Source organism: Rhinolophus hipposideros, assembly GCF_964194185.1.
Source record: "Rhinolophus hipposideros genome assembly, chromosome: 9".
In the NCBI taxonomy this organism is placed as follows: Eukaryota; Metazoa; Chordata; class Mammalia; order Chiroptera; family Rhinolophidae; genus Rhinolophus; species Rhinolophus hipposideros.
This window is the reverse complement of record NC_138055.1, coordinates 55814630-55840619: the sequence shown is the minus strand read 5'-3', so window position 1 is coordinate 55840619 and position 25990 is coordinate 55814630. Positions and strand designations below refer to the sequence as shown.

General features: G+C 48.4%; 1 protein-coding gene across 4 annotated transcripts; it reads right to left on the bottom strand.

The window, feature by feature from the left end:
• Positions 1-2614: 2614 nt before the first annotated feature.
• On the bottom strand, positions 2615-25711 carry IKZF4 (IKAROS family zinc finger 4). Of its 4 annotated transcripts, XM_081060530.1 has the most exons (10): positions 25443-25711; positions 17445-17492; positions 14104-14253; positions 12283-12376; positions 10913-11017; positions 9650-9910; positions 8795-8962; positions 6145-6294; positions 5558-5689; positions 2615-4942 (listed from the first exon to the last, which is right to left on the bottom strand). In XM_081060530.1, exons 3-10 carry the CDS (start codon positions 14188-14190, stop codon positions 4182-4184), a joined length of 1758 nt encoding a protein of 585 aa, XP_080916656.1. In that variant the 5' UTR covers positions 14191-14253; positions 17445-17492; positions 25443-25711; the 3' UTR covers positions 2615-4181. The 4 variants fall into 4 exon arrangements, with proteins under 4 accessions (XP_080916656.1, XP_080916659.1, XP_080916657.1 ...); XM_081060533.1 differs by lacking the exons at positions 12283-12376; positions 14104-14253 and having other exon boundaries at positions 17445-17495; positions 25443-25603; XM_081060531.1 differs by lacking the exons at positions 12283-12376; positions 14104-14253 and having other exon boundaries at positions 25443-25573.
• Between the last annotated feature and the right edge of the window lie 279 nt (positions 25712-25990).

The window sequence follows — 25990 nt, the reverse complement described above, 5'->3', positions numbered from 1 at the left end:
TGTATTGGAACACCCTCCCTACTCACCTGATCTGGCCCAATGACTTCTTTCTTTACCCAAAGATAAAGGAAATACTGAAAGGAAAACATTTGGATGACATTCAGGACATCAAGGGTAATATGACAACAGCTCTGATGGCCATTTCAGAGAGTTCTGAAATTGCTTTGAAGGGTGGACTAGGTGCTGGCATCGGTGCATAGTTTCCCAAGGGGAGTATTTCAAAGGTAACCATAGTGATATTCAGCAATGAGGTATGTAGCACTTTTTCTAAGATGTTCACAAATTTAATTGTCCAACCTCGTGTGTGTGTGTGTGTGTGTGTGTATGTGTGTGTATGTATTTTTAAGTTAAAATTTATTGGGGTGACAATGGTTAGTAAAATTAGATAGGTTTCAAGTGTACAATTCTGTAATACGTCATCTATATATCACATTGTGTGTTCACCACTGAGTCATTTCTCCTTCCATCACCATATATTTGATCCTCTTTACCCTCTTGGAATTTTTATAGCCTGGGGTTTCACTGGATGCATTCCTGGCATAAAGGGAAGGGCACAGACTTTGGAGTCACACATCCCTGGGTTCAGATCCAGGTTCTGTTACTTATTGGCTGATGAGTCTTGGACTAGTTATTTATTCTCTCTTGGGGTTTTATTTCTTCACTAGTAATGGTGATCATTCCTTTGTTAGGTTGTTTCCACAATTAAATGCATACTTGGCACAGTGCTTGGCATTTATGAGTGTTCAAGATGTGGTAGATCATGTTATTACCATCATTCATGCTATTGTAACTTGTGTCTCCCTGGGCATATAATGTGTTTTGCACATAATAGGTACTCATCAAATATTTGATAAATCTCTGCTTCGGATACGTAGGCAAATTGGGCTTTCTCTCCTATCCTGCAGGCACTCCTGGTAAGAAAAATCTGCACTTCCCATTCTAGGTTGAAAATTCTTCTGTGGCAACAACTTGATCATTCTTGTTTGGTTTCCTCTCTCAATGTTAGACTTGTTCAGTTTCAAAATGTTTAGTAGTTAGTACAATATGCTGCAAGGAGGCCCCCCTCTCTCCAAGTAGAAAAGCCAGGCAAAGAAAATCTGCAGAAACAGCCAGGGGTGTTAAATTACTCATGTTTATTTATAACAGACCTTCAGCCAGTACAGTACAAAACTTACAGTAGTATATCTCCGTTACACAAATATTTACTTACAATATATTACATATACAAAATGCTTTGCAATAAGTTTCAAAAGCTAGTTTAACTCCCCTTGAGAAAGGAGAAAAACTTAAAAAACAAAAAAGGGGGGGGGGAGGTGGAACCAGAGGAAGAGGAGGTGAAGGGATAAGGTCCAAGGAGACACCAAGCATAGGCTACAAATGAAACCCTGGGAGACAGAGGAGAGGTGGTATTGCACTTGCTTCTGTGTTTTATTTTTTTTCTTTTTGTTCTTCATAACTTCTGATTAAAAATATATATATAATATATATATTATTTACACAAGAAGCTGCCAGAAGTATTATAAAATCCCATCTGCAGCTCTGGACACTGACACAAAAAAACAGAAGTCTGGAAAAGTGTCTACTTAGAAATTTTTGTGTGTGGTGTTGATTTTGAATATCAATATAAAAGGAAAACACCTCTTTTCTCCCCGTGGGTTTCAATGTATTTTTTTTCTTTTTCTTTACTTTTTTTATTTTTATGCAAAAGGAGTTGGGAGAGAGAGCATGAGGGTGTTTGAGGTTCCAGAGCTGAAAGGCTCTAGAAAGTAGGATTTTGTACCTAAGACCCTGGTTAAAGTGCAGTGATGGTCTGGAGAGAGACAAAGTGCCCTTCTCTCCCCTCCTTAGCACCTGGTCTTGCCCTTCCAGTCTCTGCTCTCATGGGCTCAGAATATAGTTCTTCATGTTCCAGGAGGTTACAGGTGCCAAAGCTGACTGGAGGAGGGGATGAGGGCCCCCTAAGGCTCTGATACCCCAGAAGGGACTGGTCCTTAAGAGGTGTCACCAGATTAGATACACAGCAGACGCAGAAGAGGTGGTAGGGGGCAGGTCTAACAGAAAGGGGCTCAGTAACCAGAACAGTTGAGAACTCCAGATATTAACCTCAGTTCTGCTGTCATCCTGAAAAAAGGAGCCAGATCCCCAGGGTGCTGTTGAGAAAACCCTCCCCTTCTCTAGAGACCACTCTCCACCCCGCTAACTCCCCCATCCTCTGCCCTTGACAGCATCTGTTTATTGCTACATTGTCAAGGAGGAACAATCAACTGACAATGCCCCTCCCTGACAATCTGGTTCTCTTGGGGAGGCCACATAATGGGGGAGAAAAAGGAGGAAGAGGAGTTTTATTAGGGTCTCCCTTCCCATAAGAGGGTAAGGTAGACTCTTCTTAGAGCCCTTAAGAGCCCCAATCCCAGGTCTGTTCCTTAGCCAACCCTTTACTATCCCCCTAAGTTATCCCTGATAGGGAGTGAGAAAAGTAGGAGGCAAAAGAGCCAATAAGGAAAGGACATTGGAAAGAAAGACGGAAGGGAAGAGAAAAGGAGAGAGAAGGACCAAGTGTTACAACTTGTGAGGTGTTGTGTTTGGTTTTTACTTTCTTTTTTTTTTTTTCTTTAAATATAGAAAAACAGCCTTTGGTTTGAATCTCGAGGCAGCAGAGAATGGGATGGCTGTGGCCTTGGGCAGAGAACTCTTGTAGAAAGAGACCTCCACTTGCAGTGGAGCTGTATCTCCTCCTGCCCCACTCACTATGTTACCCAAATAGCCAGGGGTCTCTGCAGTAGCCAGGAGATTGCCCCTTCCTGCCCTAAGTCTGGAGGCTGAGTGTAGAAGAGGGCAGTAACAGATGACCCCCCTTTCAGTTGTGCCCATCCCATTCTTGCTGGGACAAAAGTGGAGTGGGGTGCGGGGCAGATGCCCGTGCTCATCCTGGGGTAATTTTTGGTTATACTGAAAAATAGAAGAGAGAAAAGAGACACCCTTTTCTCCATGCCACTGATCCTAAGGACAAGGCCCAGGAGCCCGGAAATGAGAGGGTGAGTCTTGCTGGGGCGGAAGAAAAGAAGGCAGCATGACTGAGGGGTTGAGATACCCCTTGTCACCAGGCAGCAACCCACTAGTTTCCCATAGGACGGGGACTGCAGGAGTCCCTGAGAGCCTAGGAAGGTCACTAGAGTGAAGAAGTTTGAGAGGTGGAAGAGTATGAGAAGAATTTTTGATCCACCTCCTTCCCATGCCCCTGGTTCCCAATTAGGCACCTGTGGCTCCCAATGTGTCAGAGACAGAGGACTGCAGACCTAGCCTTGGCCCCTGAAAATAGAAAATTGGGGCACTCCAAGGAGAGAAAAACTACCACTGAGTAGACGGGCAGGTTGAAGAGAGTAGAGCAGTGTTGGGGGTTGTTCAAGGAGAGGGAAGAGATATCACATCCTAGAGGGAAATCCTGAATGTAGGCTTTGGGGAACTCATAGGGGGGAGTCAAGAGGACCCTCAGTCCCACCATGACTGGGGAGAATTTCTTCAGCCCCTACTTCCACGTGAGGGAATTCTTCATTTGTTCAAGAATAGTGCAAGCTGCCTAAAGTGAGAGGGCACGAGAGGTATGGAGTACCAGGTTGAAGGGTCCCAGAGAAGAGACATAATGCCACAGAGCTAAGGTAGGGCCAGAGGGAGCTATCGGCGTCCAAACTGAAGAATCACATAATGTAAAAGGTGAGGACTTGGAGCAAGAAGCTCAAGGTCCCTTAGTACTAAGAGGAGCTTCCCACCCTCAGGGCTGTTGGAGAAAGCCAGATCAAAGAGAGAAAAATTAGGTCTAAAGTGGAAAGGGGCTGTTGGTAGGAGGATGGGGGAGTGGCAAGTAACTGATGTAAGGTTAAAAAAAAAAAAAAAAGCAAAAGCAAAATCAACTAATTATATTAATAAATAACTCAGTGAGTATGCTGGGGTGAGAGAAGAAGAGAAAAAGGAGAAACATAAGCAAAAGACCTGTTTCATCACAATGCTTAAATCAGTCAGGGTGGGGGAGAAAAGGTGAGGAGGGCTCAGGGTCAAGGGTGAAGTCAGGTAGCCGGTGGTGAGGGCTACGCAGCCAAACTCCTTGGGTGTGGTAGGGACAGGGCTAGACCCCTGTGGGGGGCAGAGTGGAGTGGTGGGCTGAGTGAGGGGAGGGCAGCGGGTCGCTAGCCCACCTTGTGCTCCCCGCGGACAATGTGGGAAGAGAATTCGTACCGGTCCTGGCTGTGGTAACCACAGATGTTGCACTCGAAGGGGTCTCTGAAGCCATGGCAGCCCATGTGGATAGTGAACATGACGTGGTCCAGAAAGAGGATGCGGCAGTGCTCACACTTGAAGGCCTTCACGGGCTCACCGCTCTCGCCCACCACCCGGAGCACTTCCTTGGAGGGGCCTGGGGTGCCCCGCAGTAACCCCTCCTGCGGCTTGGGGTCCTCTTTGGCGTAGGCAGGACTGGGCCGGCCCACCACAATGGTGGGAGGTGGCTGGGGTGGGGGACCCTGAGGGAGGGATACCACCCCCCCAACCCGATCTTCGTGGTTGCTCTCTGTATCTGTGGAGTCCTGACAGCCATTGCTGGGGGATGCCCCAGGGTCAGTAAGGGGGCCTCGGGCCCGGTAGAGGAGGGGACCTCCGTCAGCCAGGTCCTCGGGTCCCTCACCTGCTTCTCGAGACCCTGGAAGCTCCAGTCGACTGGGAAGGGGCTGCATCTGGGTGTAGACAGAGCTGATGACGGGCGTGAGTTCTGAGATGCAATTGGTAGGTGGAAGGCGGAGGGGACGCAGATGCTCTGCCCCCACAAAGGCCAGAGAACCTCCAAAGCCAGGCTCCAGGCCATGGTGTGCCACCAACTCCACATCCTTCTCATAGCCACCCGAGTTCACATCATAGGGGAGGTCTGAGAGGCTGAAGCGCATCTGCTTCTCGCCTGTAGAGAAGAGGCTCTCAGCAGGGCTGGGTTTGGAGAATTCCTCAGCTCCCCAGGATTAGTTCTTTGTTTTCTTACCCATGGGATGGCTGTAACATTATTTACCATCCCTCATTTACTTCCCTCGAGGTCAGGTCCCTTGTGGGGCCGCTCCCCGACTGTAGGCTGTAATCTTCAAGAAGGACTCAGTCCCAGCCCACTGATCTTTATTACCTCTGTCATTACTTTCTATAAAGCTCCAGGTCCTTAGAGAGCTAGGGACCAGGGCCAGGTGGGCGACCCCATACTCACCTCCTCCCTCTGACTCTAAGGGCCCTTCTCTCAGCCCCTATAGACAAGCCCTTGGTATCCTCAAAAACTGGGAGAGCCAGAGTTCCCTGACCCCGTCTTCATAGAACCACTACAAGAATCTTCAACACTAATCCTTCTGTACCTTCTCAAGGTCATTATCCCTCTTCACTCCTGTTCTGGGGACAGATTCTGAGCACCAGAGACCACCAGACTTTCTTTCCTTCAATCAAATCTCCAGACCCAACTGCTCTAATGGCTACCAGACCTTAGATTTAAATGAGCTGTGGCTTAAAGCTGATGTCTCCTCTCCAACTGGACTCTTACCTACAAACTTCTGGGGGGTGGAACGCTTGCGTTTGGTGAGGCTGTTGGCCAGACGATCAATGAAAGTTGGCCTCTCAGAGGACGAGTGCAGCATAGAGTCTGGCACCATCTCCAGGTCACGTATCTCATCACCTAGGGGGAAGGAGATGGGAATAGGCAGCTGAGTGGGGGAAGCACTGGGCCAAGAGCCTTCTCCTGGGGAAAACCAGCAAGTCAGTAGCCAAGGAAGGTCATACCCCATGCCTGGGAAATTAGGTTCTGCTTACTTGACCCCATCTAGAATTCATCCCAGCAATATGTCAGATAATTTGGGGACAATTATATACACTTGACCCTTGATTTTATACTTCCTTGTGTACCCTCTCTCCCATTAGACTGAGGACATAAATCAAATCCTCTCCTACTTCTGGGTCTCCCTGCAGCACCTACCAGGGGCTCTGCATTAACTGGGGCACTTGGCAGATTTCCTGAGGTAACTGTCCCTTTTCCAAGGGTCTTATCCCTTTGGGGGGAGGTGCTGGAATCCACCTTGTTCTGCACTGCCTTGGCCCTGCCCTCAACTCCCCCACAGTCCTGTCACAGCCCACCTGGTTGGCCAGCCAGAGCTTGGGCTTCAGTGCTGAGACTCTGCAGGTAGTTGTGGCACCGCTCCTTGTGCTCCTCCAGGGTGCTTTGCTGTTTGTAGCTCCGGCCGCAGTAGTTACACTTGTAGGGCTTGCCCACCGTGGGAGAGGAGACTGTGGATGAGAGAGGAGAGAAATAGCATCAAAATTACTTCTTCCTGTGCCCTGGCGCTACAAAATCATCTAGGAGGAAAGGTACACTGGCGTGAGGAGAAAGGAATCTTGCTCAGTTGAATTCTTCTGCTTGTCTTGCCTTCCCCAACTTCAGCTGTGAGCAAGGCCAGAGGATCAAACCTTAGAGAAGAACAATGCACAGCTATGGGAGGAGAGAGGGGACCCAGGGCATATAGTGTGGGACTGCTAGTGGGCCTCAAGATGGCCAAATTGCTGCTCAAAGGAAGGATGGACCCAGGGACTTTGTAGGGGATCATCCCTGGCAGGCGGGCTGCCCCACCCCAGGAGCTCAGAGTCTGGGGCCCAGACTGCGGTTTCACCTTTCCGCGTGGCAGACAGTGTCAGTGTTGTTTATCACACGAGGGGGTTTTTTTGCTTACGAACGATCTGCTTTGGTTTGGGGGAAACTGGTAGGTGGCGTAACAGAAATGAGAGCCCTTAGATCTGCCAATGTTGGGAGGGGCAGTTTTCACTGACCTTTACTTGTGCTTTTTTACCTCGACTCCTAGCCCGGTTTTACTGCTTATTGTTCTTTCTGTCTCTCTACACTGAGATACCAAGAGAGCCCCAGAGAACCCATCACTGATAGAGAAATTCCGAGAAGAGAAAAAGAGTAAAAGAACAGAAAGGAAAACAAGGGAGGAGAGTAAAAGGAAGAGAACAACTTTGGGGGGGGGGGGCGGTCTTTTTAAAATTTTTTTATTTTTTAAAGAACAGGTTATAAAGATTTGTTTCTACTGAAGAGAAAAGGTTGGGAAAACTGAGATCGACACTTCCTTTACAGATAACTTTTGAGAGATGACATTTGTGAGAGGAGAGAAAAAAGTGAAAGAAACAAGGTATTGTATATTTTATCTTATGTATCTTGCTACTACTGAGCAGGGAGACTGGAGAAGGTATCTTCAGGAGTGCCCCTATCCCCCTGCCTAAACTTGACCTTGATTCAATCAATCTACTACCATCTTGCTCTTGCTCTGTAAAGCCCAGTGTTTGGGGGATTGAGATGAAAGCCATGGTTCCCATCCACCCAAGACTCTTGAGGAAATGATTTAACACCTGCAGAGGAGCCGTTGTTTTCTTATAGTATGGGTTGTAATAGAAAGCATTTCACATAATGGGATCTTGCAATATATCTGTGCCTTCTTCTGTCTCTAATATAATCTCCTACAGAACATCCAAAATCCCCCTCCCCCTGGCCTGGCTGTAAGAATTCTAGGGGCCAAGACATCGTTGTTCAAACCAGCAGGGGAAGCCGCCCCTTTTCTGAGGGAAAGGAGCAGGAAGGAATCTCTGGCACTAGACCTTGTTGGGGTTCTAGGGAGGCTGCAGGAAAGCTCTGTGATGGGCAAATCTTTCTCACTTTTTCCAGAGCTGTCAGCAAAATGGGGATAACAACATCTACTTTGGAACTGTTCTGAGGATCACATAAGGAGACACAATTGAAATTGTGGATTATAAAACATGAATCAACGATGCTTTTCTCTCCATTTCTTCACATACATAGAGATAAAGAGGTCCCAGCTCCAAGGTGAGAGAATCTAGAACAAGGTAGGTGGCTGTAAAAAGTAGAGGGTGGTGAAGTGATTGCTCTGTCCCTTTAAATCTTGGCCCAGGAGAGTTTAGAAAAAGGGAAAAATAGCAAGGAAAGTTTCCAAGGACAGACCCTGCTAATTCTCTCCCCTCTGCCCTTCTTCCTGACTTTTCCCAATCTTGAGCTCCCTCTTTCCAGCCAGCTCAGCTCCTGGCATCTTCCCAAGTCCAAGCCAAAAGCTTAAAACTTAGTAAAATGCTTCGAAAGTGCTATCTGTCCCACTGATTCAGGCAGATGTAGGTTCAGTCTTGGCTGGGCTAGAAAATCGGGTTAGTCCAGTTCCCTGGCACTGTTCCAAACACTGACCTCCAGGCCCCTGCTCTTGCCATTGGGAAGGGGAAACATCTTGGGATGGGGAACAGAGTTTGGGAAGCCTGTGGATATTTTCAGGAATCAGTAACAAGTAAAGGAGAGGACAGAACTCTGACGTTGCCGGAGGAGGTGAACACAGGTGTGGGGCTGGGGGCAGTGGGAGTGGAAGGAGGAGTTTCCCTGATGCTCAGAAGTGAGGGGTGAGGGGGCACAGATGGTTCTGCCATCAGCAGGAACTTTAAAAAGTCAGGGAGGGTGACTGTTAAAGAGCCAAGGACATCGCCCATACTCCTTTTGCTCCATGTCACAGAGTGTGGCAGATGTAAAATACCTCATCAAAGAGTCCCCCAAATTCCCCCTGGGGCCTGCTGCCTAGAGGAGGAGTTGGAGAGGCAGGGCCCTATCTGCTCTGGCAGTACTCTGCCCGCCTCAGTGACAGATAATGTAACTCCCCAGATAGAAGAGAAGTAGCTGAGCTCTATATACTGGGTTTATTGGGGTCCCGCACCCTCCTCTCCCACTGGGAAGGTCACTGACCCGAGTGTGTTCGGAGGTGGCCAGTGAGTGCATCGCGCCGGCGGCAGGCGTAGTTGCAGAAGGGACATTTGAAGGGCTTCTCCCCAGAGTGCAGCTTGATATGGCGCAGCAGGTTCCCCTTCTGAGTGAAGGAGGCACCACACTGGTTGCAGTGGAAGGGCCTTTCCCCTGCAAGTGAAAGGGCAGACTCCAGAGGACTGGGCAGAGCAACTTCGAGGACTGAGCCTAGTCCCCCACCCTCTGCCCCACACTGCCCGAGGGACGGAAGGTGCTCAGAACACGTTTCCGAGAGACGGAGCTGTGCCACTAACACAAATCCTGCTTAAGAAAGATCCCCTGGGTACAGTCTTACCGGGAAGGTGTGGATTAGGGGGGTGTGGCAGGGAGAAGGGCACCAGGCAAGGAACACTGGGCCAAAAGACCATTATCCAAACCCAAACCCCTGGGGCTACCTCTGCCCCAGGAGCCCAAAGCCCGAGGAAGCTGAGAAGAGGTTTCTGTTTTCTGGTTTTTGTGTTGTTTTTTCATCATGAGATGAGAAGGCCTAAACAATACCTAGGAGTCTTACCCCCGTTGGATTATAGGATCCTTCTTGAAGCTACAACACTTTCCCCTCCCTCACTTCTGAGATAAATATCAGTTCTTTATAACAGCAGCTAAGGAATGTGCCAGGGAAATCAGGTGTTCAGGGCGTCCAAATTCCATCTCCCCCCGTTTTTTTTTCCCTCAGCTAGAAAACGTGCCAGGACAGACCATTCCCTTTCTGAGGCTACCCCACTGTAGGCATGGCCTCCTAGCACTGCCTCCACCTCCCCAGCCCACCTGGGAGCTCCTCCTGACCTCTGGCTTACTCACCCGTGTGGCTGCGCTTGTGCACCATGAGCACGTTGGGTCCGATGCAGACCATGCCGCAGACATCACATTTGAGCTTGCCATTGGGCAGCCGGATGCCACCAGGGGAGTGAGGCTCTGGCCCACTTCCATCACAGTAGCCCAGGGGCTCCGACAATGAGTCTTCCACGATCACACTATCGTCCTTTTCCAGGAGCCGCTCATCTGGCCCCAGCAGTCTGCTTGACTCCTCATCACTGTACATCTCAACCTTGATGGAGTTGGCTAGAGGGTGGGATGGTGTTTAGGATAGAGACGGGCAAAGGAGAGAGCCTGTCCCCAGGCCGGATTGGCACTTCGGAGAGTCCAAAAGGACTCCCCAAGCCCTAAGACACTCGGGCTTCATAAGGGGCCAACACGCTAGGCATCACCACTGCGTGGCGATGTCAGGGTCTGCTGGGACCTGACGCAACCCTTTCCTCCTATCCCACTGACCAAGCAAATCGGCTTCAAGAGAAAAACATTGGGGTACATAGGATGTCTTCTGTCACTGGGGAGAGGAGGAGGTTAAGGGGAGCCTACTCCTCCACTCTCTTGTCATTAAGAAAGATGTCTGACTTGGCCCTGGGCAGGAAACCAGCAAGTAACAGTGGCACGAAAATGGTCCTAGGAAGACCGAAGCGACAGGGGTAAAGAGAAAACAAAACTGGAAGACAGACATGGCTCACATTATCCTCCCACCTCATAAGACTGAACCCCTCTACTCTCTCCATAAAAATCTGGAGAGGGGGATGGAGAAGGGAGGAGCCATCGAGGAGAAAACTTTGGCTCTAGCTCTGACCTACATTCCTGGATATTTCAACCATTTAGAGAATGTCACAGATCTAAGGCCAGCTAAGGAGGGGCAGTCATGGGGACCCCATCTGAGCAGGAGAACTGGGAGAGGTGATGAGGAGGTCCTCCTCATCTCTACTTCCTACCTGACTCCAGCTCATGATCTTTCTATCTACCTGCTACTCCAACTCCAGACTTTCTCTTTGCGGCCTTTACAAACTTAATCCCACCCATGTCCTTTTTAATTCCACCCTAGTCTAGCAGTGATTCTTCACTCTCCTTTCAGAAATCAGAACAACCCTGGACACTGAGCTCCTCAGTGCTCTTAGAGACTCTGAGCAGGAAACCAGAGGGAGGCAGCGATGGGGAAACGGCTGCCAATGGAAGATGAATCGAGGGCCAAACACAAATGGGGGTGCCCAGTGCCAGGGGAGGGATGGAGGGTACACTTACCACTGAGTGAGCGGCTGGGAGAAGAGTGCTGGCTGTTGGGGGTGCTCACTGAGGGCCCCACTGGGGCCCCGAGGAACTCCTTCTCCAGAGATGAGTCCCCGCTACCTTGGAAGAGAGAACAAGAAGGCAGGTGAAGCTGCAGTTGGGAGCCATTTACTGTCCATTGCCTAATCTTTTCAAAATTCAGTTAGATTTATCCTGTAGCCATGTACAAGGCAGTGTTGTATGCTGGGCACCATACCATGTGCCCTCGCCAGCCTGGGTGCCCGGTGCTGACTTCCGCAAGCTGAGTGGCTGGGCCTTGCCCACCCTACCTTTATCTAGGCCTGAGGGGAAGAGCATCACTGCCTGACGTCCACAGGAAGCAGGGCTGGGGCTGGGCGGGCCAGGGTGGAGAGGAAAATGGGGGCCTCAGGAGGGAGGCGGTTCAGGGCAGACGTCCTTCCCTATTGTTCCTCTCTGGAGCCCCCAACACCAGGTTCGGGATCTGCAGGAAGGGCAGCTGGAATTGTCCCTGAATCTAATGATAATAATAGCAATGATAATGATGGCAGCTAACATTAACTGAGTGTTTACTATGTCCCAGTCATTGTTCTATGCACCTTAAATTAATTATTTCATTTAATCTTCACAACCACCTTATGAAGTAGGTGCCAATATTATCTTAATTTTGCAGATGAGGAAACTGAGGCAAAAAGAGGCTGTGTTACTTGTTCAAGGTCACATAGCCCATAGTGGTGGGACTGGCGGGATCTGATCACAAACAGTAAGTTCCCATGTCCGTAATCACCACCTACACAGCCAACTGGGACTCATTGCTTCAGCAGGGGAGACTGGGGCCATTAGACTTTCTAAAATTAGCAAAAATTCAAGTACTCTAGGAAGCCCCCTATCTGATATGATTCCAATTAGATATTTACTATTTGATGTTCCCTTGACAGTGAAATAATCAGTTTATTTTCAATGTATTCATTTTAACTTGTTGACAGATTGCTTTGTAAAAATGCTTTTTGGAAATTTCATGTTTTTAAATATCAGATAACATACCTGAAGATAATATGAATCATGTAAAAAAAATATCCCTCCTCCCCACAATCTTCTACACAAATATATAGGTGAAATAAAACACATGTAGACACAGACACACGTAAAACAGAGACACAGACAGAGATCACGTATGTAGATGCACATGAAGAGAACACACCTACTGAGATACACATAGCCATAGCCTTCTACGTTATCTGCTAACACGAACATGCATGAATGTGTGCACACAGGCCTAAATATGGAAGAGACACAAACCCTAAAATTCATCCCTGAAGTCCACCTATTAGTACTTTACCCAATTTCCCAGCTATGCACATACTTACTTTCACAAAATAAAGATTCCATTATAAAATGGTTGGAGTCTTGGGCCTGAGGCAAGAAATCCGGAACACACCCTCCTGAGGGATCCCTCTCCAGCTTTGGTCAGTGGGAAGAAAACAACCACTCAGGACTTTGGGACCATTTCCCATTCATATCCTCTCCTAAAAGTCCCACTTCCCCCACTCTATCCCATCAAAGCCTGAGGAAATTTGTTCACTATCTATAGAAAAAGCCTTTTGGCTTGAAACTGAGTTTCCCCAGCTGGGGCTCTTTAGGTGAACCATGGTTAGATACAAAAGTTGCCCCAAATCAAAACCACACACATATAATGAAGTGAGCATCTCAGAGTTGTGGATTGAGACTTGTAGACCCAGACACAGTTTGAAAATATGTCCTTTCAACTACATGTAGGGTTTCTAAAGTTAGAAGGGCTGAAAGGGTTATCTTCTCATTCCTTTTCAAACACCAGTGCTAACTTGCCCTAAATCAATTGATGTTTGTAATGGGGGCAAGAATAGGGCTCTGGGCCCTGGCACTGAGTCCTTGACCCTGGAAGGATGAGGAAGCTTGCTGGGAATCCATTGCTGGTCCCAGCCTACTATGCTGAGGCTGCCTCTGGGGGCCAGGGGCTTGATATATGGGGCAGGATATCCTTAAAGGTTTATTCGGAACAGTAAGGGGGAAAGTCCTTTGTGGCTTTCCCTACTAAGGCCTGGGAACAGGAGGAAGAGCAGGTGCCTCCCTCTACAACAGTAGTTCAAGGAGTTCTGTGGCGCCATGGCCCTCCCCACGATAAAGGTAAGGGGGAAAACAGGCTCAAGCCTACTTTTATGGGGCTAAGACATAAAAATGAATCATTTCAGGGGTTGGAAGGGATTTTGAGTTCTAGCTAAAGGGTGGAGGGGACTAGAGTCAGATGTAGGAAGTCCACCAGTTCCTCCCTTAGCCTCAGAAATCCCAGTGAGGGAATTTCACATGCCTGGGACTCCCGAGAAATCCCAAACTGTCAAAGCCAAAAATTAAGCCTGCTCTCAGGTCTCAGAGACATTTTCTTGGTCAGAGTCATTATGGATTGGCTGAACCCCCAGAGGGCAAAGCCAAATCATGAGGCTCACATCAGAGGAACTAGGAGGTGGTTATAGGGCAGAAAAGCAGGAGGAAGAGACAGGAACCAGGGCAATGTCCCACAAGCTAAATGTGTTTCACACGCTGAAGAAGACTAGCCCTCACTCCTGCTGCCCTTCCTGGATCCCTCAAAGAGTGGCTACATCTAGGAAATAGCCATGAGGAGGGAGAACCTCCACATTTCTCTGCCAAGAACCTCATCCTCACTGCTTTCCCTTTCTTGACCAGGGGCTCAGGGGTGGCAGGATGCTAGCCTGCTAGCAGGGAATAGTGGGTACAGGAGCAAAGAAAGACGCCCATCCCCAGCTCTATTGTGGAAGGAGGCTGAGGCCCCTTAGATCTGTTCCAGGCTGAGGCATCTGCTACCAAGGCTCCTCTTTACCTTGATTCTCTCTATTACCCATTCCCACCCAGGCCTGTCTCGGCATTTCACCCAGGGCAGCTCTACATCTGTCCCCAAGGCCTAATCAAGATGTCACCACAAGCTCCCACTGCCCAAGTCGCAGTCTTTGCTTAGCAACACCAAACACCCTTTCCCATCCTCCGCAAGTGTAAGGAGGAACGCCCCCCTCCCCCGCCACACACACACAACCCCCATCCTCTCCCTCTCCTCAGGCTCGGGAGTTGTTACTGAATTGGCTCCCTAGCCCCAGCACCCCCCTCCCCCCCTCCACTAACCACCTTCTGCCTGAACTTACATTATCCTTCCCTTGCCGGTGAGACCCTGGGGTGCGAACGCGGCTGCCGCCTTGGAAACGGCGAGGGAGTGCGGGTGGTGTGTGCATGTCTGCGTCTCGGTGGCAGGCAGGGGTGAGCCCAGCCACTCACCTTCCAGGAAGCGTGGATTCCTGGAAGTGAGGGGAACCGCCGTCATTTCGCAGGCAGCGGCAGCGGCACGGTGAGCAGGGGCCCACGGCTGCAGCCAGCAAGAAGAACTCAGCCCAGGGTGTATGTGTGTGAGTGAGAGAGGGAGTAAATGAGAGTGTGCGTGTGTGTGTGCGTGTGTGTGTGTGTGTGTGTGTGTATGAGAGAGAGAGAGAGAGAGAGAGAGAGAGAGAGAGAGAGAGAGAGAGAGAGAGAGAGAGAGAACCCTTGGATGTGCTTGGGGAGGGGGCTAGAGAGAACGTATATGTGTCTGGTGGGGGGGAACTAGGCTACCGCATCTCTTTCCCAAGCCACTGAAGGGGTGGGGGGGTAGGGGGTGTGTGCACAGGGAGGGGGAGGCAGATGCCGTTGCCCTCGTGCCCAGCAGACAAAGAGGAACTGCACAACAAATGCCTGAGAGAGGCAAGAGTGTGTGCAAGAGAGAGAGATGGATGGGCCCTCGGGTGGGAGGGAGAAAGGGGGGCCCCCAGGGAAGGCCCAATCCTCCGCCAGCTGGGGAAGCCAAGGCCCCAGAGGTCATGGGGCCCAGGACACAGGGCAGCTTCAAGGCTCTGAGATCGGCAGAAAGCCCCTCCCCCACCAAACTCAGGCACTTGTATTCCCTCCTTTCCCTCCTCCTCCAGGAGGGAGGTAGCTCGGTAGATCTGGGGACTGACAGCCCCCCTCCTTCTCAGCAGTGAGAGGGCCCAGCACAGTCTGGTCTCAGGCTGGTGTGGTTCTGTGGCCCTGAGCCCTTTCAGATCCCAGGCAAAATACTGGTATAGTCTCCCCACCTCCCCTCCTCTCCTGTGCCCCTGGGGCGGGCAAGCAGCCGACAGCCCTGGATGAATCCGCCCTCTATCAAGACAAGGCCTCTGCTCCCTTCCCTTCCAGAGGAGCTGCTCACTGACGTGCTGACCTACTTTGGAGACTAGATTTTCTGATTCCAAGAATTTGGGGGTGGGAGGGGCTGTGAAACTTTGGGCTGCCTACCCCTGGATCCCTTTCTACTAAGGTTCCCTTAAACATTTCACAGTTCCAGAAAACTTGGGACAAGCACTGCTTAGTCAAATAATTGCATGAACAGGTTTGAGCAACTCAGTTTCCCTTGAAAGATAGGGAATGGGGGAGGAGAGAGAATCTGTGCGGTAAATTAATGGGCTCTTCCCTTCCCTTCTCTCTGTCCTCCAGGAGGGAATGATCTGCACCTTTAGAAAGAGATAAGGGGAGAAAAGATGGACTTTCTGAATCGGGTTCTGTGAAGGGGGAAAATCTCTTTGAAGAACAGCAGAGATACCCCCTTCAAATGGCCAGGCAGAACCGCAATAACCTTGAAGGAGCTACTGCTGTGCACTGTAGCCTTTCCCACTGCTGCCCTGTCAGCCCAGAAGGCATGGGTCAGTGATGGGCTCTCAGATGCCCCCCAAGTGGACTGTTTCAGCCATGTTCGTTTTTTGCAGGGGCTACTTTTCAGGGCTAATGTTAGCCCTACCCTGATTTCCCCTTTTCCCTTTCTAAGTTAGCTGCTAACATCTAGAATTCTCAAAACAAAGATGAAGGGTTTGGGGGCCTCCACTTTCATTCAAAAGCCTTTCTGTGCAGAGAGAGGCCTCTTCCTACCTACGAAATGCCAACCTGCTGGAAGCAGCGAAAGCTTGGTTTCATAGTACCGGGAAGCAAACACCCTCAGAAGTTTTCATCTAACATCCAATATTCTCCAGAGGTAGGACTGAAAAGAGCCCTGTGGGATATTTCCCCAGCCACCTTCCTGGTTTTTCATTTGCCTACCTTAGGGCAGGTAGCCATCTGAATGGTCCCCAGCAATAAAGCAGGGTTCTGAGTGGTTGTTGCTCAATAGTGGTTTTCTTAACTGGGCAGGAGGTAGGAGGGTTGGCTCCTTCCTCAGAAAGGCTATGACCTTTGTACCAATAAAGTCTTTTTCAATTAAGTCAGTCCACTTGACCCCTGTCACTCTGTCCAGCATGTGACAGCTATTGAATGCCTTTACCCATTCCAACTCCTTCCCTCCTTAAATGAAAAAGGGGTTAGAGTCAATGTCTTCCCTTACGTTACCCAAGTGTTGTCAGTGATTCTTAAATGTGTGCCTGACCCATCCAGCTATATGCCTTAGCGCATGCCCATAACTCTTCCATTGGTCCCACTTTAGGGTAAAAAAAAAGAAGCTATAGGTCATCTCTACAATGGTGCTTGGATTTCAGATGGGGATACTCATGTCAAAACCCAATTCTGGCTTCTCTTACACCTCTTATAATCATTTCCTGCTCCGACATTCTAATGGTCCAAAAAATGATTGCTTCCATCTTACAGATACTGTGTCTTAGGCCCTTTCCTATACCCTCCCCATTTCTTTTCACCTTGTTAAACTCTGAGAGGATCCTGATTACTCTAAAAGCCAGTCATACTATAAGCCATGATCTCTTCTGCCTCAGTAAGAGTATCTGGCAGGTATGAAAAGCTACATGTTATGATCGTGGGAAATGATTGGGAGAAATGAGAACTGGGCTCTATATCTCTACTTCAAAGGCTATAAGTTGTTGGCCCACTGGCTGGATTCATCCCATAGATTTAAGTTTGGCTTGCCCCATGAACATTTTTAAAAATACTGAGTCATTATTTTTAAATGGAAGCATTTCATTTCTCTTAAAAAATTGGAAGTTTTGGCCACACTGGATAATGACTGGTAGACACTAAAGAGCTGCTGCTCCTTGAGGTAGGACGTGTGTTCTCTAGTACTCCACCCTTCTCTTCTGCTCCTTATCCTAACCTAGGTCACTCATTTACATATTCCCCATGGCCATGACAGGCCTTTGAGGTCTGAAACCCTGTTCCACTCTCTACCTGGCTGGGAAAGAATGTCTTGTTTGGCTGGTGACCTCGGGGCACAGAAGAAACTCTTTTTTCTTCAAATCATTCCTCTCTAATAGTCTCTATTCGTATTCCTCTCCTGTTCCCTTCCCCTTCCTCTATCCCGCAAGAAGTCTGGGAAGAGAATCACTAGGGAATGTAAAGTGACCAAAATAAATGCACACTGTCAAGCGTGAGTGTCAGCTCTGTGACTAGGGCACTCAGAGGTCCTGCGCTAGGCTGAAGGCTCCGCTCCACAGGAGGGTGTCTGCTCCCAGCCCTTACAGATAGAATGCACAAGAGGGCATACCAGACATATAGGAGCGGCCATTGCAGTCTTCTATGTCCATCTTAGATTCTGCTGAAAGAGAAAATAGCTGCTATTAGAAGCTGGATCGGAGAAGGGAGGAGGTTTCTCTCTAACATTCTGGAGTCAGCAAGAAACCTAAAGGGTCACTTAAGTGTGCTCTCACCCTATTCTAAAGAAGAAAAACCTCACACCTTGTCCTGGTGGGGAAGATAATGTACCCTGACTTACAAACCCCAGGGTCTCCTCCAACCCACAATTTCTGCTTGCCCAGCCTCTGGGGTGGAATCACGGTCTTATTCCAGAACGGTCCTGGTTGTGTTGTTTTAAGAGTAGACCCTCTCCCTGCAGGTAGAGCTGATGCTGTAGGAAAGGAAGCAGGTTACAGCTCAGTTCAGCCCTTTGGAGGCAAAGAAACAACCCCATAGCGGTTCTATATCCTGTTAAGGACGGGGTAGTAGTAAGAGGAAGAAGCAGGGTTCAGTCGTTCAAGGGATTCTGTTTTGGGTGTATGGCAGGAGGGAGGGGGATAGGAAAGTGGAAGGTGGAGGAGAGCAGCCCACCTCAGGTTCTGTGAGGAGCCCTCTACTGAAGGTATAATAGACAAAATAAATGGCTTTCCCCGCCTTCTTGTCAATTACTTTGCTATGTTTACTGTTTTTAAATGGGGGGGGGGGGTGGAGCCTGAATTTAAAATGCAGGTTAGTCTATTTGACGGAAGGCAGGTAGTAATTGGCAGTACAGTATTAAACAATCCAGAACTGAGAACAATTAAAAGTGATAATTTGTTGCAATGAATTATCTCCTTAGGATCCTGTGGGAGGAGAAAAAACATCCATTTGGTGGAAATTTACATACATCCAAAATTGTTTTCTGTTCAGCTAATGAAAAATAAATACCCCAGGGGCAGATATGGGGGAGCAGGAGTGGGGCAAGGAACAGCCTGAGTTGCCACTAGGATTCTTGGTCTCTTTGAAGTATCTCACTAAGGCAGATGGATGAAAATTTGGGTTGTTTGTAATATTATATTGATAGAAGCAGGGGTGGGGATTCCTGGAGGGCACACAGGAATCTATTAGCCTGTTTCTCCTCATACTACGGTCCTTCTTGTCTAGTGCTGAGACATCATACTCCTAAAAAGTCTCATGAGAAAGCCTGAAACATGGGCTTTCCGCCAGTTCACAAAGCAACTCTCCCTTAGATTTCATCAGAGCGATTGTTAGTCTCATCCAGGAAAACTAGGTATGGAAGAAAAATTTCTCTAAGTGTATTTTCAACTTTTCTTTTCTTGACATCCTCCCTGGGATAGATTGAGCTTTGGGACCAGACTGTTAGACCAAGCCACAATAATAAATGGTGCCTTGAAGGTTCCCTTCTGGGCAATGATTAGAAGAGCCCAGGTCCACAGGGGTTAGTGAACTCATACCCTGTGGAACTAGCCAGAGAACTTGCAGTGGCCAGAGATCCAAAAATGAGGGAGGGCGGCCTGGTACTCATAGAGCCCCTTTCATTCCCAAATCATTAGCTCCATAATTGCTCTTTGGGATTTTTCAAAACTGCAAAGCTCAAGATGCCACACATGACTACACACACACACACACACACACACACACACACACACACACACACCGTGCAGGAGAAGCAAGAGTGAGCAGAATTTTCATTTTCTGCTTGGAGAAACTGAGGCTCAGCATGGTTGACTTGTTCAGGGCTCATGGTAAGAACAGAACAAGAAAAAGAACACAAGTCTCCTGTCTTTCTGGGGTGTGCTCTTTCTACTAAACCATGTTGCTTCCTTTCGAAAGCCAGGGTACTCAAGGCCTTCATGGATCTCTTGCTTTTCCCTGGTTCTAACATCAATTAAGGCATCTTTTCCTTTGGTATAATCCCTGTGGGAGTGGGATCTGTTACTTAAAAAGGAAGAACAAGTTGAACAGGCTCTACCTAGAGAAATATGCTTGTGTGTGTGTGTGTGTGTGTGTGTGTGTGTGTGTGAGAGAGAGAGAGAGAGAGAGAGAGAGAGAGAGAGAGAGAGAGAGAGAGAGAGAGAAGACAAGACAAGACCAGGGGCTAGACAAGCACTAGGTGGGCAGAGTAGTTGAAGCATAGCATTCAGCTAGCACTGGCTCAGGAAATGCATCTCATTCTTGGATACCTGCCCAAATGGCCCCAAAACAATTTCCAGAGGGGTCTAAAGGAATTGTTTTCTGAGTTGGACTTTGTTCCTAGCAGTAAACTGAGCTCTTCTGCTTCTTAATTGCTCTTAACAGGTGCTCCATGACACATCTTGGGCAAAATAAGTCTTTAGCTGCCTCCAACTGGTATAAATGCCAAGTTGGTAACCCTGGAAGCCAGAGGGGATTGAGATTCTGCTGTTCCCAGTCCTGGGATTCTGAGAGCCAGGAGCAAATCAGTAGATGAACTTCACTATTTGCTCAAGCCCCCCCCCCCCCCCCCGGGTGGCACATCCCTCCCAACCTTCCCACTGCCCATCCCTCAAAGCACCTCCTCCCCCTGCCAGGCCAGGCAGGCGGATCTTAGTGTCTCCTTAGAGGAACTGGGTCAAATTAGGCAGTGCCAATTGGAGATACACTGCAGGGGGAGGGGGTTTAAGGAGAGAGAAGTTAGTTACACAAGACAGGCCTGGCTCAAAGATCTTGGAAGGAAACTGGCTTTATAGCAACATAGATGTCACTGAGTGATACAGGCAAGCACATGTGTACTATAAATTCAGTTCAGTGAGCTGAATACAAAACAACTAGAAACAATTAGTCTCCCAATTCAAAAGGAAGTATCTATATGAGGAGAAAGGAAAGGTTGGTCATTGTAACCTCTGGAGACAAAGATTTTCTTCGTTGTTCTTTTGAATCCTCTTGGCACCATAACAAGAGTCCTCCATAGCCTTTTGTCCCATCCACTTGATGTCACGTATGAACAGGAATGGGCATCCTTTCCAGACAGATTTCCCACTGTACTTCCTGACAAGCAGCAGGTGAGGACCAATCCAAGGTCTGGGTTCTAAAGGCAGATCAGGCATCAGTTACCACCGCCATCACCGCATCTCCACAAAAACATTCCCATAGCTCTAACCATTAGTGACAAAAATGTCAGAAAGTCAAGATTTCTCTATGAAGTGGCTCTGAAAGCCTGAAATAAGATGGACATCACAAGTAATTAAAGCTCTTCGAATCCTCCAAGGAATCCTGTTTGATCCAGTGACACTTCAAAATTGGAATTTAAAACACACTCCATGTGGCCTCTGGTGGGTAGAAAGGTAGTGAGGGGGCTATTGCTGGGAAAGAGGCTCGCGGTGGAGTGGCAAGAATCCATGCTGTCCTTTTAGTTATTAGTCCTTTTAGTTATTATTATTCTCCAACAGGGAGAAGTGGAAAAGTTTTCTCCGGTCTCCCTTAGGACCTGGGATCTGAGGTGGAGCTCAGCAATTAAGACAAAACTTACCACCTGCCTGGGAGTGAGCAGTTCAGGTACCACAAGTAGCTCAAACCTACAAAATCACCCTCTCCTGTCTGTGCCTTCCCAAACTGAATAATCTGAGCAAAAATATGCTAGAATCTCATAGCTGGCTCTACTCTCTACCAGGGCTTTGCCTAATTGGGGAGGGGAAAGAGGTGGAGGGTTGAGGGAAAGGTGGAATTAGGCATTGTCTGCAACCTAACTGTGCACCCTTTCCAGGAAACAGACCTGGAAATTGAGCAATTTGCCCCTCTGAAATGATCTTTAGGGACAATCTAGTGACCTCTGAAAAAAACCCACAAACCTTTTCTCAGCTCATGTGTCTGTCTTTACAGCAGAAAGCTGCCTCATTTTTTTCACCAGGTTGTAGATGGTGACCTTCCGTCTACATATAACACAGATGAAGACAGTTCAGCTTCTTATCCAAGAACTTGGGGAGCAGTGTAGAGGGGATGAATTCCCAGGTCATCCTAGGAATGGCCAGACTCTAAAATAAGAAGGGGTAAGAGCTGGAAACACAACACCTGGGCAGTAGGAAAATATCACTTCATTGTTTCCTTTTAGAGCTCAGATGAATGCATTTTTTTCTCTTGTTCTTTGTGCTTCCCTGTCCTCCCCACGTAGACTGCGGAAGAGAGAGAAGGCTAAGGTTCATGGGTGGGAGGAGAAACAATCCTATCCTTCCCATGTCTCATTTTAGGACTTAAGGAATTAAGGAAAGGGTCAAACTAAACAGTTTAAATCACTAGGTGTGATGCACATGAGGTAATACTTCCTGGTGTGTGTGTTTTTTTGGGGGGTATACTCTTGAGTATACAATCCGTGTTTATAGGAAGGCCCCACAAAGTCACTGTTATTTAGCTGTATGTTTGGGTAGGGTTAGGGAAAGTAGAACAAGGGAGTTCAATTTGAGTGTTACAATAATCAGTTTTAAAGCTAACGATGTCCAAAAACAGGGTTAGCTCCATCTAACGATGTTTGAAATTACATGGAAGTCTCAATTAACTATTCTAACTGAGGAAGGGTGGCAAAAAGGTGGAAGAGACAGGAACAATTCTGGCAGTTCCTTCATGGCCAGAAGTCCCTAATGCATGCCAATCAAAAGAACTCACTGGACTGGTGTTTGTGCTAGAAATGCAGGCTCTGACAATTAAGTTTGCCAACTTGTTGCAACGATGTTGCTAACCTTTTTTTGATATTGGAGGGATTATTCATTATGAATTTGTACCAATTAGACAAACAATTAACCAAATTTACAATTTGGAAGTGCTGAAAAGGCTGCATGTAAAAGTAAGACGACCTGAACTTTTTGCCAATAATTCATGGCTCTTGCATCACGACAATGCACCAGCTCACACGGCACTGTCTATGAGAGAGTTTTTAGCCAGTAAACAAATAACTGTATTGGAACATCCTCCCTACTCACCTGATCTGGCCCCCAATGACTTCTTTCTTTACCTGAAGATAAAGGAAATATGGAAAGGAAGACATTTTGATGACATTCAGGACATCAAGGACAGCTCTGATGGCCATTCCAGATACAGAGTTCCAAAATTGCTTTGAAGGGTGGACTAGGTGCTGGCATTGGTGCATAGCTTCCTAAGGGGTGTACTCGAAGGTGACCGTAGTGACATTCAGCAGTGAGGTATGTAGCCCTTTTTCTAGGATAAATTCTCGAACTTAATTGTCAGAGTCCTCTGCTAACAAAGAACCTTGCTCTGACAATCCTGTTTAATAAGTCTCTCTTCACGTGGAGAGCCCTGGGGGCAGGGAGGCTCTAGGACCTGGGGAATCTCGGAGCTAGAATGGAGCTGAGAGATGATCTCCGATCTCTTGTTTAACAGAAGCAGCAGCTAAGCCCAGAATCACCCATCTGGTTAGTGACAGAAGTAGGACAAATAGAACCCAGGTTACCAGTCTGGAGTTCTTTCTAGTACTATGGCACAAAGTTAAATCTTACCACATAGTTGGAAGGTTTGGGGCTACTTTGCTTGCTTGCTTTCTTGGGTGATGAAATGAACAGTTTTGAGGTCTACATCTTAGTGACTGAAATCCTTGAACTAGAAACACAGGTTTATGGATGGAAAAAGAAATAACCCTCCCGTGTCTCTTTCAGAGATTATAGGCCTGAGGAAAAAGCCAACCTAGATACTCACTAAATATCTCTAAGGTAGAAACAGGGCTTCTTGGTTCAAGGATTATGTCAGCATATGTATTCCAGCAGAGTCTACAAGGTTGATGCTACCTGTGGGGCTGGGGGGCCTGGGGGGCAAGCCATTCATTCATATCTTGGATGTTTTCATCGGATAAACCTTGGACCTGTCTCTGTTTCCAATATAGAGCCCACAACTTTTCTGAGACGAGGAGGCAAATCAAACAACATGGAATTCAGTCTTCTCCAGCAGGGTCAAGAGACCAACAAAGAAAGGGAGTCTCTCTGCCTGTGGCATTGTCTACACCCACAGGGTCCCACACTCTTATTTCTTCCCGCAGAGTAAAATGAGGCTAGAAATAGCTGCCCAACAATAACTCATCTCTATTTTTTCTTGGCTATTTTGTGTGTGTGCTGAGGGAAGAGAGATGGCCAGTTTGGGAGAAAATACTTCCTTTGTGGATGTTGGAGAGGGTAGGGTAAAATGTGGGATAATGTTCCTCCCCATGCTGGGAAGTACAAGCTGCAGATTTAAACTAAGAGGAAATAAAGAAGAAACTTTCAGTTGCATTTTCACTGGAAAAAGTCAGGACTTACTTCTGAGCCAAGTCCTGAAACATGCTGTACCCTTAACCTACTGGGAGGAAGGGGATTGCCCAGAAGCTACAATTGAACTAACTGCACTCTGTGGGCAACAAAGACATTATGTTTTACGCTGGAGACATCAGCATCTATTGACTAGGGCAAGATATAATTCTGAAGCTGCCCAAGTGAGGGCAGCTCCCACCACCCTGGGGCCCACCCCAGAAGTTCCAGTGAAACCTCTCCTGCTTTCCAATGGTAAAGCTATTTTCTTCTTTTAAGACTTTATTTTTATCTCAGGAGCCACTCTTCTGACTGTTCTCATGACCCAGGGAGTTGTCTGGATTCTCTGGCTTTAGGCTGTTAGTGGGGAAGGCTGAAGTCCCCTACATACCACAAATCAAGGTTCACTGACCTACTGGCAGACCCATGAGGGGATGAAGTATTCCTGGCTAGACATTTAACATACCCTACCAAACAAGACTTTTAAAGACTGTCTGATTTGGCCTTTTATGTGGACTTTCCTCAGAATCAGAGTTAAGTGTAAATACTCTAGGTAGACACCTGTTTTTAATGTTTCCTAAGGGTATGAGCATATGAACGTCATCCAGGCTAAGTGAACAAGGAGCAGTAAGGGGAGACAGCCAGACCTCAACGGTCTTCAGCTTGGTCATGACCACGGATGGCCTAGAGTTGAAATATGAGCAAGTCAGGAGCATATCAAGCTTACCACGGATGCTTTGAGGGTTTAGGCTGGGGAGACTAGGACACACCTGGAGCTATCAAACATGTGAGGGTCAATAAAAGTCACAACAGTAGACAATTTTGCTTATGAGAGAAGGGATTAAAGGGGAAAAAAGGTAAGCAAAGCTTGACACAATGTGGTTGGTAATGCATCGAATCTTCCAGGAAGCAGAGTTAGTAAATTCTTGACTGTGGAGGGGGAAAAAGTACCTTATTTACTAAACATCTCACGTCTAGAAGTCCATGTTCCATTAAATATTCCACTATCACAAACAAGACCAGTCATGATTTTAAAGAAAAGAAAGCAAAGAAATCAAACAGAAACGTAAAAAGTGAGTATCTACAACTCGAGCAGACAAGAGGGAAGAAAATAACTGGGATGGGGCTGTGTGAGGAGGTACATGCAGGCTTTTAGTTTAGACCTGCCTCCTAAGTCTGTTGCTCCCCCACGTCTGCCCCAGGGCTTCCTGTTACATTGCTTAGGGCTCATATGCAGTGAATCTCTTTCTTTCCAGGATTCCTAGACTTCCCACCTTACACAGTACCCCCATAGCACTTTTCACTCCACCTGAAGTTTTTTCTCTACCACATATTACTCCCACTTTGATCGTTATCTCCCAGATATTTCCCACCTAGGCCTGTCTTTCCCTTCAACCTTCTCGACCAAATCCCTGGGTCCCTCGTTTTTTCCAGGTCCCCTCTGTGATTCCACTTTCTCTGTTCTAACCTTCCGTTCTACCCCAGCGATACCCTAGCGAGGAACCTCACGCACGCCGGCGCCTGCCTGTCCTCGGTCCTCAGCTGTGCCCCATCTCCCGCCTTTTGTAGGACCCCTAGGTTCCTGCTACCTCCCCCTTAATCCTGGGGCCTACCGCCAAACTCCCCAGGGCTAATTTTCTCCCTTTGGGCCGAAGCCCACCCGGCGACCCTCTTCACACCCAGCCCGCGCCCACGTCTCCCCTCTCTTCACGCCCAAGCCCCTCAGGCCCCGCCCCCGGCGGCCGAGGTCCCGCCCCCCGCGCTACGCCCAAGCCACGCCCCTCACTCACCTGAGGCAGCTCCGCGCGCGCGCAGGCTGGTGGGGTGAGGGAGAGGGGACGGTATTGGGGGAGAGGGGGGCGGGGCGTTGGGGGTCCCCCACTCTGGCCCGGGCGGCCCAGTGCGGGGGGAGTGGGGGTCACTGAGGCCGTGACAACTGGGCCCGAGCTGGGACCCGGACGCTCATCGGCGGCGACGGCGGCGGCTCCATCTCCATCAGCGGCTTCACCTGAGGAGGGACGGGCCCCCCCTGTAAACCCCCCCCATCACAGCAGTCTCCCCTCCCCCGAACAACTTCCGGTCCCACTACCAGGAGACAGGCGGCTTGGCCGAACACCGAACGCCCCCAAGCCGGGAAGACTGCTTGGGAAAGAAGGGAGAAGAGCTAGGGGAGAGTAGCCGAGCGCCGAAAGATTCAAGTCAGAAAGGCGCGGTCGCCTGCCGAGGGTAACTCACTGAGTGCCCGTTCATCTGCATCTAATTTGCAAACTAGGAGTACATTGGACGGCACATCTGCCCCTAGGCCAAATTTTGCCCGTGAACCTCCTAAAACAATATT